This window comes from Cyanistes caeruleus, chromosome 10 (genome assembly GCF_971803275.1).
Source record: "Cyanistes caeruleus chromosome 10, bCyaCae1.hap1.1, whole genome shotgun sequence".
NCBI classification, from domain to species: domain Eukaryota; kingdom Metazoa; phylum Chordata; class Aves; order Passeriformes; family Paridae; genus Cyanistes; species Cyanistes caeruleus.
Window position 1 is genome coordinate 6070709 of NC_141710.1, and position 22355 is coordinate 6093063.

The 22355-nt window shown below is 50.4% G+C and overlaps 2 protein-coding genes and 1 long non-coding RNA gene across 36 annotated transcripts in view; 2 read left to right on the forward strand and 1 right to left on the reverse strand.

The window, feature by feature from the left end:
* The first annotated feature begins 22 nt into the window (after nucleotides 1–22).
* EFHD1 (EF-hand domain family member D1) lies at nucleotides 23–17577 on the forward strand. Of its 2 annotated transcripts, none has more exons than XM_086844565.1 (4): nucleotides 23–1361; nucleotides 8906–9053; nucleotides 14818–14952; nucleotides 15943–17577. In XM_086844565.1, the coding sequence occupies exons 1-4, from the start codon at nucleotides 1066–1068 to the stop codon at nucleotides 16075–16077; spliced, it is 714 nt and encodes a 237-aa protein (XP_086700691.1). In that variant the 5' UTR covers nucleotides 23–1065; the 3' UTR covers nucleotides 16078–17577. The 2 variants fall into 2 exon arrangements, with proteins under 2 accessions (XP_086700691.1, XP_086700692.1); XM_086844566.1 differs by having other exon boundaries at nucleotides 51–5766.
* Nucleotides 17569–21856, reverse strand: LOC111933686 (uncharacterized). Its single transcript, XR_002866834.2, has 2 exons — nucleotides 21726–21856; nucleotides 17569–19284 (listed from the first exon to the last, which is right to left on the reverse strand). It is a non-coding gene; the product is annotated as an uncharacterized LOC111933686 (long non-coding RNA).
* GIGYF2 (GRB10 interacting GYF protein 2) overlaps nucleotides 21698–22355 on the forward strand; it is a 73018-nt gene continuing 72360 nt past the window's right edge. For 21 of the 33 annotated variants that reach the window (XM_086844445.1, XM_086844446.1, XM_086844447.1 and 18 more), the window contains exon 1: nucleotides 21698–22058. The gene's annotated coding sequence lies outside the window, so the exon portion shown is untranslated. The remainder of the gene's footprint in view (nucleotides 22059–22355) is intronic. The other 12 variants (XM_086844448.1, XM_086844460.1, XM_086844462.1 and 9 more) reach the window with 3 other exon arrangements.

The window sequence follows — 22355 nt, forward strand, 5'->3', positions numbered from 1 at the left end:
CGTAACAGACGCTGGGACCGGTTGCCTGTGACGCACAGGCTCGGGCACGCGGGAGACATAAGCAGGCGGCGTGTCCGAGCTGGTTCTTTTCTCTCCCCCTCCTCCCCGGTGGGTAAATCCCATCAGCCGCCACCTAAACCGCCCCACGCCAGCCCTAATACCATGTCGGGTACGCCATCAGGCTCACATCAGCCAGGCGAGGGCCTGACAGTCCTTGCGGTCGGGCCGGACGCCCCTGCGAGAGCCGGGGAGGCAGCAGGGATGGCATTGGGCACTGGCCTTGGGAAGGGGGGGCTGGGTGCTGGGAAGTACTGGGAAGCCTGCTGCCCATGTTCTCTGGGGAAGGAGAGAGAATCCAGGCCTAAGCCGAGCTTTGTCCTAGGCTAATTTTAGACCAAGGAGGTAAGAAAAGGGAGGCGCATAGAGGGGCTTAAGGGGTCCCTCTGGCCTGGTGCCGGGCAAGCCTGGTCTCTGTCGTCTCTGCAGCGCCTGGTGAGCCGACGGAATCCCGCTGCTCTGCCCGGGCGCGGGAGGCTCCTAGTCGGGCTCGGGGCTCGTCTCGCCCCCCGGGACGGACCGGAGCAGGCAGCGCTGTGGGGTGCACTTGGTCTGTGCATCCCAGGGCCAGTGCAGCGCCCTGCTGTGGGGTACAGGGGAGACCTGGCGAGGACCCCCTCGATCCCTCGATTGAGGGATGCGTTGGAGAGTACCCATGGAGTGGGGGGCTCCCTGCATGAGGATGTGGGGAGACAGCCTGCGTAGGTCACCTAGGTAGAGGTGGCTGCTCTATGGGAGAGCATACACGTCAGAGATCAGCCGGGGGAATGCCGGCACACCAAATCCTCGCATATGGTGGCGACAAACTCCACAATCCCCCTCCCCACCCCGCCGCGCCTCCTTAAGTGCCCGCCTCGTCCCGGCCTCCCTCCGCCCCGTCCCTCCCCGTCCCGCCCCGCTCCCGCCAAGTGAGGGAATAAAGTTGCGCATCGGGGCAGGCGGCCCTGGCCGGAGCGGAGCAGGGCTGAGGGGGCGGTATCGCGGCTTAGCCGGCGGGAGCGCCGGGCCATGGCCTCGGAGGAGCTGGCGCAGAAGCTGCAGCGGCGGCTGCAGCTGGAGGAGAGCGGGACAGCGGCGGAGGGCGAGGCGGAGGCGGTCAAGGGCGCGGTGGCAGCCGGGGAGCTGGAGGAGCGGAGCTGCCTGACGGCCAGTGCGGGCGCAGAGCTGAGCGCCAAGCTGTGCCGGCGGCAGGACATCAACGAGGGTGCGGCGCAGCCCCGGCGGGCCGCGGTCTTCAACCCCTACACCGAGTTCAAGGAGTTCAGCCGCCGGCAGATCAAGGACATGGAGCGCATGTTCCGCCTGTGAGTGGGGTGGAGCGGGGTGGGGGGCTCGCTGTCCGGCCCGTGGGCTCCGGGGCCGGGGCTCTGTCTTTCCGCGCAGCCCCTCCCGGGGCCGGCCCCCGGGGGCACATCTGGAGGAGGGCTGCCCGCTCTCGGCGGCATGCTCGCGTTTCTCCGCGGTTTTGCGGTCGGGCTGGAGGAAGCCGCGGCGCGTTCCCAGCGCCATCTGATCTCCAGATTGTCCCTGTGCTTTGCCGGGGGACTCGTAGAGTTTGCCTGGGGCTCAGCCCTGCGTTTAGCTCACGGGCTCTGCTCTGCCTGGGATTGGAACGGTGGCTGTTTGTGGTGGCACCCAGGAGCTATGGCTTTGCGGGACGCTCTGGGTGGGACGGGGGGTTGTGAGAACACAGTACTTTTCTGCCCCACACCCTGGGGCACCCGGTGGGTCTGTGTCCCGGGGCCTGGCAGAGGTGCTGGGCATTTTCCTGAGACATCTGCGACCCTGAACGTCCCCAGCTGTCCTGCTGTTTCTGCCTGGCAGTGTCCTAGCTCCGCGCACAGTTCCAGGTTTGGTGCTTCTTACCATGCACCCAAACAAAGGTTGAGCACAGTTTCCTTTTTCTACCCGCTTCGTGGGGGCTGCGATGGGGTTCCCCTCCCAGCAGGAAGGTTTGTGTTAAAGTCAAGTTGCTGCTAGCAGCAGGGAGAGCTGCTCCTGTAAGCAGAAGGGCTTGGCCCTCCCCGAGACCATGATCGTACCCCTTTCTCTCCTCCAGACCATGTCCTCGCTCCTGCAGTTAGGCTGTGTCTGGGTACCTTTGTCTGCGCTCAGGTTTCCCTCCAGCACCACAGACCCATGGGCTCCTTGGTGTCCGTGTCCTCAGAGCCCCATGAGAGGCTGCCAGACTGGGAGAAAGCTGCTGTGGACAGGAGGTGGCAGGACCACAGAGCAAGGTGTGAAGGTGTACTTCACCTTACTGAGGTGATTGAAGTGAGATTAGTAAGTTGTCAGATCATTGTTCACCTAGCTGAAAGCTGCCTTGGGCACCCTGAATTGTTGCGAGGAGATCAAGAGTTACTTGAATGCTGCTGCCTCCCAGCGCTGCGGGGTGTTGCCTGTCCCAGCCGGGCTGTTGCCACAGGAGACCAGGCGATGGGCTTTTGTGAGCTTACTGGAGTTTGGAGTTCTTTGTTGCACAGGCAGCGTTGTGTTGGCAGCTGGTGTGGGAAGCGAGGTAGTCCAGGCGGGACTGCTGCTCCACTCTCTCCTGTGTCTCTTTTGACTGTGCTTAAAGGGGGTCCCCCTCTATGGAAGGCTGATACATGGTGCTGTGAGGATTGGAGGACAAACAATGCCGGCAAGGCCTGAAATCTGTGGGTGAGAGCCTGGACTGGGCAGCAGCACTGCCTCAGTAGGGAAGAGGAAAGGAATGGCGATGGTTTTGGGAAATCAGAAGTGGAAGAGTTGAATTGCAGCCTGATTTTTCAACAATGAGCTCATTAAACGCCAGCCTTGTAAGCAGGAAAAGCTAGGCTTTGCAGTTGAATGCTAATCAGCTGGTCAATGTAGCTGGAAAGCATTGCATACCCTGTAGGAACTGCTGATGCCAAAGGGGGAAGAAGGTGGGCTGCATGCTCCCCTGTTGTGTTTCTTGGACATGAAGCCAGAGAACTCTGTCCTGGTGTTCACTGTTACAGGCACCTGAGGTTTGCAGTGGAAGAGGATCTGGTCTTTAGTCCATCTGCTGCCAGTGACCTGTCTCTATTGGATGACATCACGTGCTCCATGAGGAGAGGAAATGTTCCCCTTAATTCCTGTCAGTCAGAGCTTGAGTTAATGTGATTAAGGTTTTAATTTTCTGTATGGCTTATTGGCCCTGGCCACTGCAGCTCAGGGTCTTTCTTACATCCCTCTCTCAAAGGCTTATTTTTTTCCTTTACTATCTTCTCATTGCCATAGGATGCCAGGTTTCCAATAGGAAAATTCCTGTCCAAAAAAAAAATTCTTATCCGTCTAGTGGGACTTTTAAATCTCTAGTTTAGACTAAATTTGAGTCTGTAGTCCTGTGCATGATGTGGGCTGGGTCATGGTGCTCCAGCTGAAAAGATGTCTTAGTGATAGCAGCTGCCCTGAATGCCTGTCACAGCATCCCATGGTATGGATGGTGGCTGTGACTGCCAGGGTGGGAGCAAAGAACTTGTCTGAAAGTGGGACTTCCCAAAATATAGTTCTCCATCTGGGGCTGTGTGCTGCTAGCTATGCCAGGAGCATCCTTCCAAAGCAGAAATAATGTCCTTTGCTCTGGCTGCCACAGTTGGGCTCACTTTTCCCCCTCTCTTGTCCAAGCCTCCTCTTATCAGCATCTCTCCTTTTTGGCCCCATTCCACTAGAGATGGAGTGCAGGTATCTGCTGGAGTGCTGGGTGCAGGCAGCTCTCAGGATGGATATTTTTTTGGCAGAAACCAGGAAGTCTAGAGCTCAGGTTAATTATAATGTGACCTAATTAGCTGCCTATTCTAACAATATGTGAGGACTGTGGTAACCACGATAACCTCTCTTTCCTGAGTTGTCTAAGTGAACTCTTAGGCCTCTGGAGACTCACAGCCCTCCTTGGTGCCATCTTTGTCCAGGAAATTGGCAGAGTTGGCAGTGTGGCTCTGCCTGGCAGGAATGACCTTTTTGAGAAATGTAAGGGGGAGGAAAACAGACAGCAGCTTCATCTGTGGGGTGCGAGGGAGTGGAGAAATTCCAGTCTTGCTATTGCCTTTTATATCTAGGGAATTTCATGTGTTGCCCACACATTGCTTAAGTTCCTTGCATCTGGCTGATGGGAGAGGCAGTGATGTCCCCTTGTCCTCCTGGAGCCACTTAGGAGCCCCTTTGCCAGGTGCCCCAGCCTCACCTGACATGCTTCAGCAGACCTGCTTTCTCTAGAGCTGTCATGTGCTCCATGTGACTGGCTGCCTCTGGTCTGTGACCAGCTGTTTCTGGACTTCCAGTGGGCAGGAAGGTTATTATTGTGGGGACTCAGCATGGGCCTGCGGGTCTTGCCCAGCATCTTGGAGAATATCTTAGTGGAGGAGACTCTCATCTTGCCCTCATGTCCCTTGAAGAGCAGGAGAACTCCTTCTGCCTGGATTGGGGAGGATGAAGCTGCATGTGGCTGAGGAGCCTGTTCCTGTGCCCACCCTGGTATGGAGGAATTGTTTCCAATTCTTGGAACAAACTCTTGGCAACAGAACAGAATATTCCATTTGAAATGGACCACCAATGATCGTATCTAGTTCAACTGCCTGATTGCTTCAGGACTGACCAAAAGTTAAGGCTTGTTTTTAAGACCATTGTCCAAATGACAAACTGACAGGCTTGAGGCACTGACCACCTTTCTAGGAAGGCTGTACCAGGGTCTGACAACCATCTCAGGCTTAAAGAAAGGCTTCCTCAAGTCCAGTCTGATCTTCCTCTGAGGCAGTTTTGAACCATTCCCATTTATCCTATCACTTGATATCAGGGAGCAGAGATTGGCACCACCTTCTCCATGTAAGGTGAAACACAATGCTCAGAGGGAATAAAGTGCTACTTAGGATTTGAAATATTTAAGAGGAGATTATTACTTCAGCATCATTATTCCAACTACTTTATTTCAAAGCCTCAATTAAGCCATTGCAGCATATAGGAACTGAACTGCAGATCAAAGTACAGGTGTCCATAGTATGTGAAGCAAGGTAAGGTGCAGCAAACATGTACAGGGAGGGCAGGTTTTCATTCCAGCTTTACTCAAGGAATGTAAATGTTTAGCAACTGCTCTTTGATCCTTCAGGATCTGTGTTTTCTCATTCAATTGTCCTATTAAGTGGAGTTTTAGAGGAAGGTGACTGCAGAGTCACTACAGGTGATGCAGTGCTTGGCATCTCCTTTTTCCTCCCTTCCTGATCCCTCCTTCTTTTGCGATTTAACCCCCCCAGCACCTGTGTAACACCAGTGCAATGCTTGTATTTGGGCAGTAATTGTAATTGTGTAACAGACTTCATGCTCTTAAGCAAGTCTTTTCAGCAAGTATTCCTTCCTTCCCCCTGATTTTGTCTTCTGCTTTCCTCTCCCAATGCTTCAGCAGCCAGGCACGCTCCGCAGTCCGGGTGGAAGCGAGCCAGCATGAGAATCTGGGTGCATCCTTGTTGCAGCAGATTTTGGCAGCCACTGCTGTATCTGATTTGCTGCCAGGAACACTGCTGTGGCAGCAGCGTGGCAAAGCTTTATCACAGCGGCCATGGGGCCTGTACCTGCCTGCGGCATCCCAGCTGTCACAGGTGGGATCTGCTGTAGCCGTGGCACTGACCTGCTGCTGGAGTGGCCTTCCTGTGACATGAGATGTCTGTGCCTGTTGGCACAATTCCTCTCTGTCTGCAATGCCTGCACATCACTCAGGTGAGGCTTGGCTCATGCCCCAGGGAGCTTTGAGCCTGAAGGAAGCAAGCTCTGGTGTCACGGCAGGACAGTACACTGGGTGATGATGGGGCTTGCCAGGCACCTGAGTGTTTCATGCTCTTGCCATGCCACTCCTGGAGTACAGGATGGAATGGCTCCCCTGCATGCTGGGGTGTGTTTAACTTGCCCTGGCGCCTTCTTCCAGCTCTGTCTGTGAAGGTGATGGCTGTCCATCACCAGGGCAGGGCTGTGCTGCTGGTAGCTATGTGTGAGGCATCTGGGGCTGGCTGAGCCAAGGGCCCTGAAAGGGGGCTGCCAAAAGGCAGACAGGGGAGTTTTATGATCTCTCAAAAGGCAGACTGTGGGTCTTTGGTAGGACTGAGGTGTGCTGAGAGCATCAACTGACTAGAAGGATGCAGTCTGCATTGTGCCCCACAGTGTTGAATGCCTGTGGTCTGCTGGGGGAGGGTGGTGGGGACTGAATTGTGCTGTTTTTGATGCCCTATAAGTATGCCTCTCCCTAAATAGTCTGGCTGTGCAGCAGCTGAGTGGCTGTACCCAGGTCCTAAAATAGTTCAGCTGTTTTAAGAGGCGAGGGGGCAGGGAGGGAACGCAGCAGTTTGCAGGGTGCTGCCACTGAGTTTCAGTGCCCCTCTGTCTGGCTGTCCCTGAGTGCAGGGGACTGGTAACCTGATTTCTGGGTGCTTCTCAGCACCAGCTGTACTCCGGCCCAGCATGCTCAACACCCATTGTGTGGCTGGTACAGAGTGCTGCTCTGCCAGGCCTGCTGTTGGCAAGACCCCATTTCACACAATCCTGGCTTTGTCCTGCCTCTCTGCAGGGATGAGCCCTGAAGCTGTGCCCCATGCTTAACCCTTTCAGGGCAATGTACTCACCCCTGGGCCAATGTTTACCTGCAGGTAATATCCATAACAGGAGGGTGAGATAAGCACTGCAGGCACAGGCTGGGCTTGTGTCCTACTTCTGCCTTCATCTCTGTTACCCAGAGCTTCCATGTAGGGCTGGGCAGTATCCCAACCCCAGATGAGCAGCCCTTAGAGGGGACATTGGTATTATTTTGCTTCTGCACCCAGCCAAAGGGCATTATGAGCCTGCTGGGCCCCCAAAAACCCAACCCCAGGTGCCTCCCTGCTATTGCACATTTTGCTGCTGTGTCTAATCAAAAGCACCATGTCTCCAGCAGTGACAGCTCTGCACCCTTTCTCCTGAACTTGAAAAAAAAAGAAAATTTACAATTAAATATTCCACTTACTATGCTTCTGTGATGTCTTGGAAGTGCATCTCAGCTCTGGTCTGGGTAATGCTGTGAATGTGCCTTAATTAACTGACACCTTCCTTGCTGTGCAGACCTTGCTGCACTTCTTCCCTGTGATATCCCAGGTTTATGACCTGGTTTCTGCTCTGATGGAGGTTTCTTTCCTATTTTTTCAGAAAGCAGTTCAGCTTGGTGGGCTCATGGGGCTTGCTGGGTGTACAGAGAATGCAGGCAGATAGGTAACAGGAGTTCTGTGCCAATCTAGTCTGGTAGTTACATCCCTGTCATTGGGAGTCTCTTAATCCTGGGACCCTTGGAAACTAATAGCTACAGATTATCAGAAATAGTTGTGGGGGTGGTGGGACTCTGGAAAGTCATGGAGACCACCCTGGTTTGGGGGAAAAGTCTGCTGTGACTGTGCTCATGAAGGCAGAAGCAGAGATGTTGGCTGCAGCTCTGCCTTGTGCTGCTCAGGCCTGTATGCAGTTTTGGGCAGGTGGCTTTGTTCGTGCCTTCCTTTGCCACAGCTTCCTCTGTGGCTATGAGGTTTTTCAGCTGGAAAGGGCTCTCTTCCAGGGTAACCACAACTGTGCAGATCTCTGTCTGAGATGGCTACAGCCCTCATTTCTTTGCAAGAGAGCTAACAGTCAATGAAAGATGATGGGTGGGAGGATTTGACTGGCTCCTGCCCACTGGAAAGCTTCAGCACTGTGCCTAGGGTTTCCTTTTGAATGGTTGAAAGGATTTAACTCTGTCAGGGTTGAGATGGTGGCAGGGGTGCAGTGGCAGGCTGTGTGCCAGAGCTGAGCCCAGCTTGGGAGACCCTTCCCTGTCCTCTCCTGTGAAGCCAGAGCTCTGTGCTGAACCCTGATGTCAAGATCCGGATGAAAGAGGGCTGTTGACCAGCTGATAACAGAGTGCCCATCCCTGCAGCTTTTGGACTTTGAAAGCTGGTGATAGCCCTGGTGGGTGTGAAGTGCTGGTTGCTGGATGGACCAGATGCTTTACCCACACCCACAGCAGATGTTGGGAGGAGTTGGTGCACAGTCCCAGGCTGTGCACAGCAGATCGCTCACTGCCTCCCCATCCCTAAAGCACTCCTCCCTTTGCACTGGTGCTCTCCTCTGAAGAGTTCTTGCAGTCCTTGGTGCTCCATTGGGAGCATGGTCCCAATCTAGTCTTGTTCCTGGAGGTGGGCACTGGTTTCTTCTGCCAGCCTGGCCCTGTGGTGCAGCCCTGGTACCACAGCCCTGGCTAGGATTGCTATGCTCCCTTGGGACTGTCTTTCTGCTCTGCCTGGGGACGCAGAATAAACAGCTGTCCTGAAGCACGGTGCTTGTTTTAGTACAAAAGCATTTTGGACAGGAAAGATCTTAACAGCTAGAGGGGGGAGTTTTGCTTACAAAGAAAGATTGCTTTCTGCCAAGAGGGTCTGCTTGGTCTCTGTTCCCTGTTTCTCCATGAAACTAGCAGGAAACCTGGCAGCAGCTGACTGTGCATGCCTTTGCCTCACCATGTTGTTGGTGCATGGTGTAAGCTGTGTGCAAGTTACCTTTGTGCTGCACAGGCAAGTGGGCGAAATGGAAATCCCACTGAGATAAGCTGAGTTCTTCTGTGCTCCTTCTGTGTGGGTCATTTGGTCTGAGTTCCCTTAAGTACTTCTCTTTCTCGAGAAACAGCTCTGAAAGCTGACAGCTACTTCCCTGAGCTTAATATATCTCAGCACTGGCCATGTCATGCAGCTTTCCCTCTCCCCTGAGCTTTGAATCATGCAGTGACTTCATCCATGTGCACGGTTCCTCTTCTGGGGAGCTGAGTATGGGGATGATGATGGTTGACCCCCTTCCCCTTTGCACCCTGCAGGTATGACTCTGGACGGGATGGATATATCGACCTGATGGAGCTGAAGCTGATGATGGAAAAGCTGGGAGCCCCACAGACCCACCTGGGGCTGAAGAACATGATCAAGGAGGTGGATGAAGACTTTGACGGGAAGCTCAGCTTCCGTGAGGTGAGGGTGGCTGCAGGGCTGAAGGAGGAGGCAGCTGGACCCTGGGGGATGTAGGGAGCCCTCTCCCCTCTGTGTTTTTCCTGTGGTGGGGTGCAGTGGAAAAGCTGGTGAGCTTCCCCATGCCAAGGGTGCGGAGTGTTGTTAACCTCCATCTCCACATGACAGTCATGGTACCCGATGCCAAAGCTCTCCAACCTCCTTGCTTGCTTTGGGAACACATTTGAGTCCTGTTGCAGCTGCTGGGAGTGCTCACTGAGCTCCCTGTTTTAGATGGAGTTCTGTCCCTTCAGTTTCCAGGTCTAATTGCTTGGCTCCTGTGGTGCAGCAGCTGAGGCCTCATTTTAGGTGCAGTGCAGGAGCTCTACTTGGAGCAGCTTATCTCATGGGCCACAAAAGGCTCTCTCTTCCAATTTGTATTGAGACCCTCTCTGCATCATGCAGTGACCAGCTATGGCAAGCTTTTTGAGGGGTGGTCACCTCCCTGCAACAAGGAATAAACATGTGGATGCAGCAGTTTGCTACTGCACACTGGCTCAGCAATGACACTGCTCAAACATGTCTGTCTGTTACCACTGTGAGGACAGGCCAGGATCCTCTTCCAGGCAGAGGAAGAGAGAAAATTTGAGAAGTGACCTGCATGTACTTAGGGGTACCCAAATCATCTCAGGAGGAAGAGGGAACCCAGGTACCAAAAGCTCCTGTTGCATCATTTCCTTCTTTCAGTCTTTGAGAGCTAGCTTGGTTACAAGCAAATGTCACACTGGCTTTCTGTGTTAACCCACAGCCCCTTAGGTAGAAGGAGGAGGGGCAGCACTTCTTATGTCCTGCACTGGTTTTGAGGGCTGTGCTGCTTCCTGCCGTCCTGTGGGATGCCTGTGGTGGGCCCCGAGCAGCTGGGCTCCCTTGTTTCTGCAGGCATGATGCTCTCACCACGCCTCTTACAGGGTAGGGCTCAGAACATCAAGCTCTCCATTGTGGGAGTTTGAGAGCTTTGGCAGTGCTGGGAGGGAGGATGAGCAGCCAAGGCCTGCGACTGGTTGGGCTGGTTGGGGCATGAGGGGTGACTGTCACTCACAGAGCTGCTGCACCATCTCTCTCCACTGGCACATCACACCATCTTCCTCTGCTTTTGTGCCCCAAGAGCTTTGTTTGATTTATTTCAGTGCAAGAGGACAGCAGGAAAAGACAGAGACCAAAGACTTGGGTTACAAGAGAAGGGGAAGGATATGCAAATCTGAGAAATGAGAGCCTGTCCCTGAGTTCTCTGCTGCCCGGTGAGAGGTGAACTGGAGGTAGCAAAAAATCCAGTGTAGCAGGAAGAGCACGTGCCTGTGGCCTCAGGTCACTGATTGCCAAATCACTGAGTAGGCTGAAGAGCCCTCTGTCTGTGTGCATTCTGGGCCACCCTTCATTTTGGGTGAAGAGCTGGGGACAGCCTCCAGGCTTGCTGCAGGGGCTCTCCCATGGAAGAGAAATGCCTTTATCCTCAAGGGCCTGAAAAGTGCTATGATGTCCCAGCATGAGTGGTATGACACAAACTGGCAGAGCAGCTCCTCTTCTGCTGCCACCTGTTTGGAGCACAGGCAGGGGTGCCTGTGCTGCCAGCCCCTGGCATGTGGCATGCAGCAGCTGGTGCTGTTGAAGTGTTTTGCCAGAAGGGAAAACAATGGTCATGCAACTGCAAGCTTAAGTGGCTGATGGTTTGGAATGAGGGAGTATCACTGGCAGAGCTCTGGGGACAAATTACACAGCAGTTTTGGCAGATACCCAAAGCTTCCTGTGGTAGAGAGGAGCAGGATGCTTCTTGCCTTGCTGCAGGTGTGCCCTGTCCAGCTGCTGTGTTCAGGCAGAGGGCTCACAAGGGAAGCAGGTTCCCTGGTGGGTTAGGAGGCCTCAACTATCCCATAGACCTGTCCCATTCTGCTTCTCATTGGTGGTGACAAGCAAGCATGTGGAGGGGTGACTAAGCTGATTTGAGTAATTCAGATGATACCAGGAGAAACCTGGTTTAAATGAGTGTCTGAACACAGTAGGGTGCAACTATAGTACTGGAGGGTTCTTGTGCCTACCCAGAGAATACCAAGGCCTGGCATACCTGCCTGATCATACTCTTCTTGTGGCCTGGCCAGAGAATTGGTAGGGATCTCTTTCACTTGCAATAGATCACCTTTTTCTACTGCTTTGAGTAGTGTCCTCCCATCCCAGATAAGCTGCTTCCTGGCAAGCAGGCTGCTGACAAACCACAGGCCCTGTTAGGAAAGCTGCCTTTTAACATTGACCTTTGAACATCCACCAATACATTAACAATTAACTGTACAAGACTCCTGTTGTGACTCAAGCAATGAAATTTAGGCTTAAAAAGATTAGGTGTAGTGGGAGGAAAAAACCCTACACCTCTGACTGTCTAGTTCCATCATTACCACAGGAAACTAGAGTTAATTGCTGGGATAGTAATGGGTAATTGGAGCTGCTACCTAGAACCCACAGAAATCCACCCACTGCCCCCTACACCCTCTCCAGCTGAAATGTTGACCCACATGATATGTATGCTACCAGGGTTGGTGCAAACCACATCCTTCCATAGTGCTGCTTTTCTGGCAAGCTGCTGTTGCAAGGCTGCTGCTGACTGTCAGTCCCACGCCTTTCCTTTCATGATGCCCAGCCTGGCTTTGTGGGGTAGGTCTTGGGTCATGAAGGATGTGAAAGCAAATACAATTTACCAGGTTAATGGGTTGGAAAGTGTGGGTCATGTTGTCCTCTTTGAGAGCAGAGTTTTGAAAGGTACCTACCTACATTATTCACGTGCTTCTCTGTTGACATTTCCTTGAGACTTAGCTGTACATGGTGTGTCATGGGCCCAGCAAGGGTGTTACACAGGCTAGCAGTAGGAGCTGAATGCAGATTGCTGGTGTTCTTTAGCTAGTAAGGACCAGTACCTCAAGGTAAGGTGGGCTGCAGGCTGTGTGCTGGAGTGATTGCTGCTGAGCTCCTCTGTGAACCAGCATGATCTCCCATAGTCCACCTTGCCAGATCCTTGGGACTGACATTATGCTCTGTCCACCCTAACCACTGTCTTAGTCCCAAGTTTCCTTAAACTCAGCCTGCCCTTTTTGGCCACAACAGCCGATATTCTTCTAGACGATTGCATCCCTTAGTTTCAGGATGATTCATGCTCACTTGTACTCATGACCCAGTCCCTCCCCAGGTGACAGCTGTATCAGACCTCAGGATTGTGCTGCCTCCACTGCTCTTTTCCAATGCCAGGAAGTGGGACTTCAAGGGTGGAGCAGGAGGAAGCATGACTAATTCCAGCCTAGCTGCCAGCCCTCTGTGTCACAGTGCCTGGTAGTGGCAAAGGGGAACTAGCTAGAGCCCAGTGGATCTGAGCGGAGGGAGAGGATGTCTTGGGGAGGATTTGTTTTCTTTCCAAGCAGGATGCTTTGCCTGTTTGGCAGTGAATCATTTATTTCTTACATGTGCGTATTGGGTTTGCATGGCCAGGTTCTCATAGCAGGGGGTCTACAAGGAGTGGCTTCTGTGAGAAGCTGTTAGAATCTTCCACCATGTCTGGTAAGCCGAAGCCAGCCAGCTGCAGGACAGACCTGCCACTGACTAAGGTGAGCCAATCAGGGATGATAGTAATGCCTCTGTGATAGCATATTTAAGAAAGTTAAAAAGTTATCATGCAGACGTAATTACGGCCAGAGAAGAGAGGAGTGAGAATATGTGAGAGGAACAGCTTTGCAGACATGGGGTTAGTGGAGAGAGGGGGGCAGGAGGTGATCCAGGTTCTGGAGCTGAGATTCCCCTGCAGCTCATGGTAAAGACCATGGTAAAACAGGCTGTCCTCCTGCAGGCCATGGAGGTCCATGGGGATGCAGAGATCCACCTGCAGCCCATGGAGGACACCCATGCCACAGCAGGTGGTTGCCTGAAAGCAAGATGTGAACCTATGGGAAGCTCACGCTGGAGCAGGCTCCTGGCAGAGACCTGCAGACCTGTGGATAGAGGAGCCCATGCTGGAGCAGGGGAAGGACTCTTTTTTTCCCTGCACAGTGGCAGGAACAACCTGTGAAGAATTGACCATAACCCCCGTTCCCTATCTCCCTATACTGCTGGAGAGAAGAGGTAGAAGCTAGCAAGCAGGGAGGGGTGAGGGGAAGATGTCTTTAAGAATTATTTTACTTATCATTACCCTGCTCTAATTTTGCTAGTAAAAAATTCAGTTAATATCCCCAAGTTGAGCCTTTTTTGCCTATGACAGTATTTTGGTGAATAATCTCCTCAGGTCCTTAACTCAAGAACTTTCATTATAATTTCTGTCCCCTATCCAGATGAGAAGGGGAATGATAGAATGGCTTTGATAGCCTGGCATCCAGCCAGGGTCAACCAACTACAATGTGTTTGGAGAAGGAAAAGTTCCCTTGCTAAGCCCAGCCTGCTTTCTGCTTGCCCTGTGCTTAGTGCTCACAGGTTAAAATGTTGTTGCATGGAGCAGTGCCTGGTGAGCTGCCTGTGCAAGAAGGCGGCCAGCACTGCTGTCATCTCCACACCCTTCCTCATGGGAGGCCTTCCCAAACTCTTGCATTCCCACCAGCTTCTTTGAGCAAGCTGAAGCAGGGCTGGCTCAGTGTGGATGCTGGGACTCTGCTGCCCTCCTCTGGGACAGCTAGGGCTCTCCATAGGAAGCAGCAGAGTACCCAGCCTGGCAGTCTGAGGAGCGCAGCCCTAGAGATATTTGATGTTCCTGTGCAAAGGGATTTCAGGACAACCCTACCTCGTATCTGCAGCCCTCTGGCCTGGCTTGAAGTGCTGCATTGGCGTGGCTTTGTTGCTTGTGCTCCTTTTGTACCTGGCTTGTTCTTGTGTCTGTTCTCTCTGTGCTGTTTCGAGCACTGAGACACCTCCTGGGGTCACTAAGAATAGCAGGGAGTTAGTTACAGGACCTCTGCAAGTACACCTAGAGCTTTTACATCTTAACCTGGAGTTTGATTGGCAGGTGGATGGTGGTGCAGAGGTCTTGATTTTTAAGCAGACAGGTTTTGTTCCTTCTTTAAAACAAAAACAAAAATTAAGCTTTTGTGGAATGAGATATAACTCTTATTTTGTTTGCTTTCCTTTGCAATTCATTTCCCAATACATACTGTGCTGTAGTGACACTGGATTTGTGCAGTGCAGGACAGAACTTTCATACCATCTTGCTCTGTGGACACTTGTTCAAGCCACTCTGTCACAAGGGCATGCACACACCTGGGCTGCTATTCTTTATAAAAGGACTGCACTGATGCCTTGGTTCAGGGAGCCTGAGGTGAACCAGAGGTGTGTTTGCCCTGCTTTCATTGTCATGGGATGTGACGTAGGTCCGTAGAACACTGGAGAAGCCAGTGGAGGGCTTGTGAGTACACCATTAGGGTGTGGGGACATAAAGAGCTGTATCTGAGCCTGCCCAACGGTTGTACTGGGCAGGTGCAGAGGTGGCCTCCTTTCTCTGGCCACATAGCAGCCCAGACTTGGTAAGAACTGTGCTTTACCCAGGGCTCTGATTCCCAGGAAACCTTCTTTTCCTGTGAGATTCCTACTGCTTTTAGTCTGTAACAGGACTGTGTACTAGAGCACAAACTCCTTGGTACCACTTGTTTTTTATAGACTTGGTTTCCTTTGCTGAAATGTGAATTCCATCCCTCTCCAGGTGATTGTGCTGTTTGTATTTTAAATTGTTTGAGCCTCAGAGAAAAACCTGAATATCTCTTCTCTGTCTTGCTAGTTCCTGCTGATTTTCCACAAAGCTGCAGCTGGGGAACTTGAGGAGGACAGCGGCCTATTGACTCTTGCGAAGCTCTCAGAGATAGATGTGTCCATTGAGGGGGTCAAAGGAGCCAAGAACTTCTTTGAAGCTAAGGTATGGTGTGGCACAGAGGAATATGAAAAAACTCAGCTGCAGCTGAGTTTTCTTTCAAATTTTGTTGGACTCTTGCTAGAGCCTTTCTGTGGCTCAGTCAACACACCAGAGCAATGTAATTCACAGTCTGTGTTCTGGATCTTACCCTGGTAGAGCTGACTGGCTGACCTGTGTCTCTGTGGCTGGGACTAGGTTGCTGACCTCTTTTAAAGACAAAAGTGTCCTGAAAACTAATGCAATAAGGACAGTGTTTTCCCATTTTGCAAACCCTCCCTCAACCAGAACACTCTGAGTTTAGTGGTGAACGGAGTGTTTTGGAGTATAGGATTTCAGACATCTCTTTCTCTGTAACCTTTGGACTCAAAATCATTCTGCAGGGTCCTGGGGTTGGCAGAAAGAGCTGTACACCATCCGAAGCTGACAAAGCACCCTTTCTGAAAGCTCTGTTGGAGAGAAAATAATCCTGCTTGTTTATATAAGAAGTTTTTTCCCAAGAGCCTAACACAGCTATTGCACAGCAGATGTACTGAGATGAAAGCTGGAAAAATAGCCAGCAAGTAAACAATGTCTCTTTGATCTCCAGATTATCCATGGTGTAGTATGATGTTCTCAGATTTGGCTGTGATTCAGAGTGTTTTCTGCAGTAGTTTCTTCCACTGCATACTCACAGCCTATGCCCTGCTGCCTGCATATGGAAATAATATATGTGACCCAGAACTGATGGCCTTGTTTTGGTCACTTGCTAGTGACTTATTAGTAAGTGGCCTTTCTTTTATTGATGTTAAAGTCAAGGAAGGTAACAGGTATGGGGTGTAAATACCCAAGCACTGCAGTGTAATTAATACTTGAACTGTACTGACAGAGGATCCCAGCAAGCACTGGGAGGTACAGCAAGCAGTTCTGTGTTGCTCATCTGGGAGTAGCTCAGGTTTTGGCTCTCCCTCTGATGCAAGGCTTGACACTTGTTTATTTTCTCTCTGTCTCATAAAGGCTCAAGCCCTCTCCTCAGCCAGTAAATTTGAAGCAGAGATAAAAGCTGAGCAGGATGAGCGAAAGCGGGAAGAGGAGGAAAGGAAGCACCGCCGAGCAGCTTTCAGGGAGTTAAAATCTGCATTTACCCAGTAACCAACCAGCCAATATGTGTTCTGAAATTGCACACAACTTGGTACGTTTCCCAGATCAGGGCTCTGACTTGGACAGAACTGTTTGGATCCTGCCTAAGACTCATCACAGCTTTGCTAGCCTTCCTTTCTTGAAGATCCTTCTGAACTCCTAAGGGCACAACTCTTACAGCTACTATGCATTCATAATGATGTGAATAGTAGGAGCTGTGTATAGGCTGTTTGCTCTGAACTGTTACAAGCACATCACCCTAAAGTAGAAACAGCAGGTAGCAAATCATGGGTGAGCACTGACAAGTGTCATGTTTGCTTACTTCATTATTTCCTATACATCCTTTTTCTCTTAATCCTGTATTAATTCATTCCTTGCTGACAGGCAAGTAGTGAGGTCTTGTGTAAATCAGGGTGTACAAAATACAGCTTGACTTCTGTATGTTTGTACTACTGTTGGGTGTTGTCACCCTATTCTTATTCCTCAAAGCCCCATGCCACAGGCACTGTGAAAACACTGTGAAGAGAGATAATTACTAGGGATATGGATCAAATTCACTTATCATTTCCTGTAGCATTTTCTGCCACCCAGCATGTTGAAGAGTCTTCCAGTTTCTCTTCTCTGAAGTGCCATAGTAACAAGCCCTTTGATAAGAGGCGAGATTTCCCAAGACTTAAAAGGGAAAAAGCTGGCTCTCTTAAACAAGGAATAGAAAACGGAGTTGCCTGACCATTTATCTTCTTTCACATTCCATCACATTTAGTGTACTGTACAGCTTCACTGTTATTTTCCAGCCTTAGGCAGCTGTATCTGTTTTTAGGGGGTATTGTCAGCTGGACAGTGCAATTGGATGGCACACTGGGGTTTTCTATTTGGAAATTTGCTCATAGCCTGAAACATGAAGGTGACACTGATTTCATTAGAGGTACAACAGAGGACACCAGCACAGCATACTGAGCAACCCCTGCTCAGAGAGGTGAGCGCATTTAACTGAACTGAATCTTGAGGGCTTGCATTATTCTATTAGCCATTTTCTCTTGGAAACACAGGAAACTTGACCACAAGTGTTGAGATACCCACTGCTTGTGTGGATATAAACATGGTCAGTCATGGCAGGGGAACTTCCCTCAGAGACCTCTCTAAAGACATAGATTTGCTCAAATTCTGCCTCTGCTATTGCCCAAATTTGTGGCAAAATGTTAATTTTTTTTTTTTCCAGGACAAAACTCACCAGTCATCTTTTCACTTAATCTGTTTTGCTTCTTAAACTGTGAGCACTAAACTGTGAGCATGGAATAATAAATAGAAAAACCTCTACTCTTTAATGTCAGGTGAAAGAATTGCTAAACGATTAAACTGTGTATATATCTTCACAGATTATATTTTATAAATCACGCTTTTTTAGCTAAATATTTATAATTAAATGTTTTTATACTTTACAACAAAGCAGGTAATTTCATCTTCAATTATTTCTCCTGTTGCTGAAATGTAAAAATAAAGCAGTTATCTCCAGTCTTGTCTGTGGTTTATTACAGGTCTTTGAATATAGTATTTTTCACAAATTACAGTAGTAATCCCCAAAGCTTGTCATCCTGACTTGGATGAGTGGGAAAAGAATTCAGCTCCTTCTTGGTAACACTTCCTGTTCTGCACAGCAGTTATGGTGTAAAAAACGTTCATGTTTGCATTTCCTCAGAAAGGGACATGGCTGTGTAAATACTTGAAATTCTGCCCACTGCTAAATGTTGACATCTGAAGGTTGTGAGCCTTTCCTTATCTTAAAATAGCCTCTGTGTCAGCCCCCATAGTGCCCCAGCTGGGAGCTGGGCAGGTCACTTCAGCTAGAATTCCCTTTGCACTTCCTGCTTCTGCCTTTTTTAAGGGAGAAAAAAGGAAAATACACGGATATCTGAAAACGTGTCTAAACATTTTGTTTCTACTATTGCTGATCTGCTAAGCTTTGCTGGCATGGCCACACTGAGGAGAGGGTTCAGGAAGAGGTTTAACCATGCCTCATTTCAGGTCCAGTGATGAAATAGAAACCATAAATATTTTATCCCATGCAGCTCTGCTCTGTGCTAATACATTCACTGTGTCTATGAGTCCTCAGGTCTCAGAGGTCAGGTAAAATCAGGGTGAAGGTTCCTTAGTCCCTATTTTCCCAGGAAAATTGTGACACTGCAGCTCTTGATTTTTGTGGGGTTTTTTGTTTTTTTTCTTTACAACATAGCAAGCACTGCTGAGTTGTGCTGCTTTGCATGTGCAGCTGGCTAAAGAGCACAGGACTGCAGGAGAGGAGAGTGGAAAAAGGCTTTCCAGTTGTTTTAATAGAACTGAGTCAACTGACAAGTTTCAGTAAGGAAATGAACATTGTCTCTGGTTTTGTTCAATTCAAATAGGTGCTGTTAGTTGGAATCTGCATTCAGTGCAGTGAGCAATAAGTGCTTTTGCATGTGCATTTATTTGGAAGTTGCAGCAATGTGTGTTTTGAAATTAGCTTTGCTAAAATGGACATTGGGAAATGAATTGCTTTCTAAATTGTTCTGTTTTACTGGCAATTATTAGACTGGGTAACAGTGTCATTAGGTTATGCATAAGTACTAAAGAGTTGTGTAGCTGTATTTCCCACCTAAAACCATGTGACAACACTTGGTTGTATTTACCTGTAATTTGTGTATTACAATCCTTGATTCTCTGTCCTTTTATGCCTGATGTCACCACAGGTGGTTCTCAAAGGTCCTTACAATCCCAGTTCTCTCTAGTGATGTCTGCTGGTACATTAATGCCTGTCTGGTATTTCTGATGTGCCCCAAGTGACTCAAGTCTGTGATGGCAAGTAGAGGAGCTTGATGAAAAGCCTGTTGCACTTAGTGGTCTTCCTCAGAAGGGACAAATACTTGCTTCCAGTCACTCATCTAGAATGGAAAGTTCAGGTAGTCTTTGATCCCTGAAGGGTTTTTGTTTCACATTTCCCAGAGTAGGCAAAGTACAATGGAGGAGTCACTAGCACTTCAGCCAGCATAGAGGTTGGGTTCAGCCTGTCTGGATGCTCAGATTGCAGTGGATTTCTCAAGGATGCTCCTGTCATAGTCATTGCCATTGGCTGCAGGGGACAGCTCATGGCAGCAGGAAGTCTCACCTGAAGAGGTCGGTGTGGTCACAGTGGAGAGAAAGAGATGGTGTGATCAAGCTCCTCCTGGCTCAAGGTTCAGGGTTTATCTGTGAGGATTAAGGTGACAAAATAACATTTTAACTTTATGGGAGCATCCAAATAAATCCAAGACATCTAAAAGTAATTGAGTGTTGCAGAAGTAGCAGCTTGTTTGTGGTATTCTGTCTTTCAGCACAAGCCACCTGAGGTGACAGATGCATTGAAGTGACTGACTAAAAACCGCAGTTGGCTGTTTGCCTGCTTTGCTGCCATTATTTTTAGGGATGTAACAAATGAGGACATGGAAAACAGGCTGCTGAGAATACATTGACTCTTCCCAGACAAAATCACTGGTTATTTCAACAAAAAGGGGAGCTTCTTCAAGTAACAATGCAGAAATGGCAAGGGGAAACATGATTATGGCACATCTTTTTGGGCTGCTTTGTGATCATTATTTATCATTTCAAAGCTGTGTTCTTTGTTCTTAACTCTACCACTGTACTGAGGGAGGTGGGCTCTTGCCTCCAAGTCAGAATGGCTGAAAACAAGGGGTTAGGAAGGAAAGTTTATCGTTTGTTTCCCTGCACTGGGTTTTTAATAGTGTGGATGAATTGGCACAATAATCCAGAATTCTGAAGTACATAATGCCCTTGGTACCCAGACTGGCTGCTGGGGTGATTTCACACCTACACAATATCAGCTGACATTCTGTCATTGAGCCATGCAGGAATTTTACCACACGGGTACAGTCTTGAATTTTCATGAGATTCTCCCTGTTCTGCTTGAATGAATTGTGGAAGATTTAAGATGCATCTGCTATCACCAAAAGATTGTCATCTGAGTTCCCTTAAGGTATTTTACAAAAATGCCAAGTTTTGCAGATGAGGCATGTTTCAGAGGATTCTTGAAATTTTATTTTTTTTTTGTCTCAGTAATATAATGTTTGTGCTAACTGGGATAAAAAAAATTCTACAAGTGCTAAGTATCTCCCATCTCAGATAAAGGCTGTCTTAGAGCATGTGAAAATATTTTTGAGTGCTCAAACTCACATTTGATAAGTAGAATAACAAGGCACAGCTGCTTCTGCAATGAAATTGGAAATTCTCACTGACAGCCTGAAATGCAGCATTGCCTCCCTCCCTCCCTTTATCATTATTAGTATTGGCTCAAGCTGTGTGACAACAACCAGGGGGATTGAATGCAGCTTATCAGAGGCCAGCCCTTTTCTAGGGAGCTTTGCTTTTCCATACCAGTCTCCTAATGGAGAAATTCCATTCTAAGGTTTTCGGGTGAGGTAGTCCTATGTAGCTCTAAGCTAAAAATAAACCCCAAGAATTACAGGCTTTCAACCCATTAGCTCGGAAAAATCACTAGTATTCACTGTTGCATCATTTTTGGCTGTCATTCAGTACACAATGACAAGTATTTATTCACCTAGAAGAGGATGGAGAAAGCTACATTCGTTGTGGCTGACATCATGATTAGAGTGAAACTGTTTCAGCTGAAAACGGCTATACCTTCAGCAGTGCCTAACATCCAAGAATAGTTTTTTTACTACTGGCTGAAGGAACCACATGGGGCTATTCTGCATCATGTACTAATATGGGTTTGGGGACTAAAAATAAACTGGTATTTTTAGCTGGAGAAAGTTTGCCTCGAGCTCCTGATTTTTCCATCAGAAGAGTTAAAATATGTATCATCTAATTCCCTTTTTCTGTCAGCAGCAGCTGCCGCTGCCTTCCAGGGTGACCCCCACGGCAAAGTGTCCTCGGGGCTTCTCCCGGGCGAGAGCAGGTCCAGCCCTCGGTGCCTGGGCACTGTGAGTGCTCACACACGGTGGCTTTTCACAGAGTTTTTTGTGGCCACCGATAAAGCTGAATTGCCCCATGGAGCCACGCAGAGGAAACAGATAAGGCTGGGAGCCCACACTGCGCTGCTGAGGCTGCCTATGTGTATGTGTGTGTGTGTGACAGGGGTGGAAGGGTAGCAGAATCACCGAATCATTCAGGTTGGAAAAGACCTCCGAGATCATCGAGTCCAATCTGACTGATCCCCACCTCGTCAACCAGACCAGGGCACTGACTGCCACGTCCGGGCGTTCCTTAAACACCTCCCTAAACAGCGACTCCACCACATCCTTTGACAGCCCCTTCCAATGTCTAATCACCCCTTCTGTAAAGAATTTCTTCCCAGTGTTTAACCTAAACCTGCTGCAGCTTAAGGCCATGTCCTCCTGTCCTGTCGCTCGTTCCCCGGGAGCAGAGCCCAAGCCCCTCCCTGCGGCTGCACCCTCCTGTCATAGGGAGCTGCGGAAATCAAGAAGGGCCCCCCGATCCTCCTTTTCTCCAGGCTGAGCCCCGCCCCCAGCTGCCTCAGCTGCTCCTCTCGGACTGGCGACCCTTCCTCAGCTTCTCAATGGCTGGGGAATTGACCCATGCTCCAGCCTCTTAATATCCTTCCTGAATTGAGAGGCCCAAAACTGAACACAGGGCTCAAGGTGTGGCCTTACCAGTGCCAAGTACAAGGGGACCTGACGCAGTGATTTGATTACCGGGGGGTTCGGGCAAGGCGAGGGGCTCCATCTCCCCTCAGAGCTGTGAAGGGGAGGCGGTGGCGCTGCGGCGGGTTCGCGCCTCCAGCAGGGGGCGCTGGAGGCCCGCCCCCGCGGTGACGTCACACAGACAGTGGGCGGGAAGCGCCGCTGTTCATCCGGGTCCCGCGGCGGGGCCTGGGGGCGTGGCCTCGCCCTCACGTGACGCTGCGTGGCGGCGCACCCGCCATCTTGTGTTGTTGGGTTGAGGAGCCGCCGCGGCTGTGAGGGACTCTCCGCCCGGGAGCGCAGGTAACGCCGTCCCGCCGCCGCCCGGCCCCGCTGCTGTCCCGGCCGGCCCCGCCACGCCCCCGCCGCCTCGCGCCCCGTCCGACCACCGGCTCTGCCGGCGGCCCCCGTCCGCCTCGGCTGCCGCAGCACCGAGGCGCCCCGCGGCCTAACCGGGAGGCGAGGCCGCCCGGGGGGAGGGGGGGGTTCGCCTGGAGGGCCCCCCTGCGCTCCCTATGGGCCTCTTCAGGGGTCGTTGGAGTTGGGGCGAGCGGGCCTTGAGGTCTCCGTGTGGGTCCTTGGTACTTGTCAGGCGGCGGC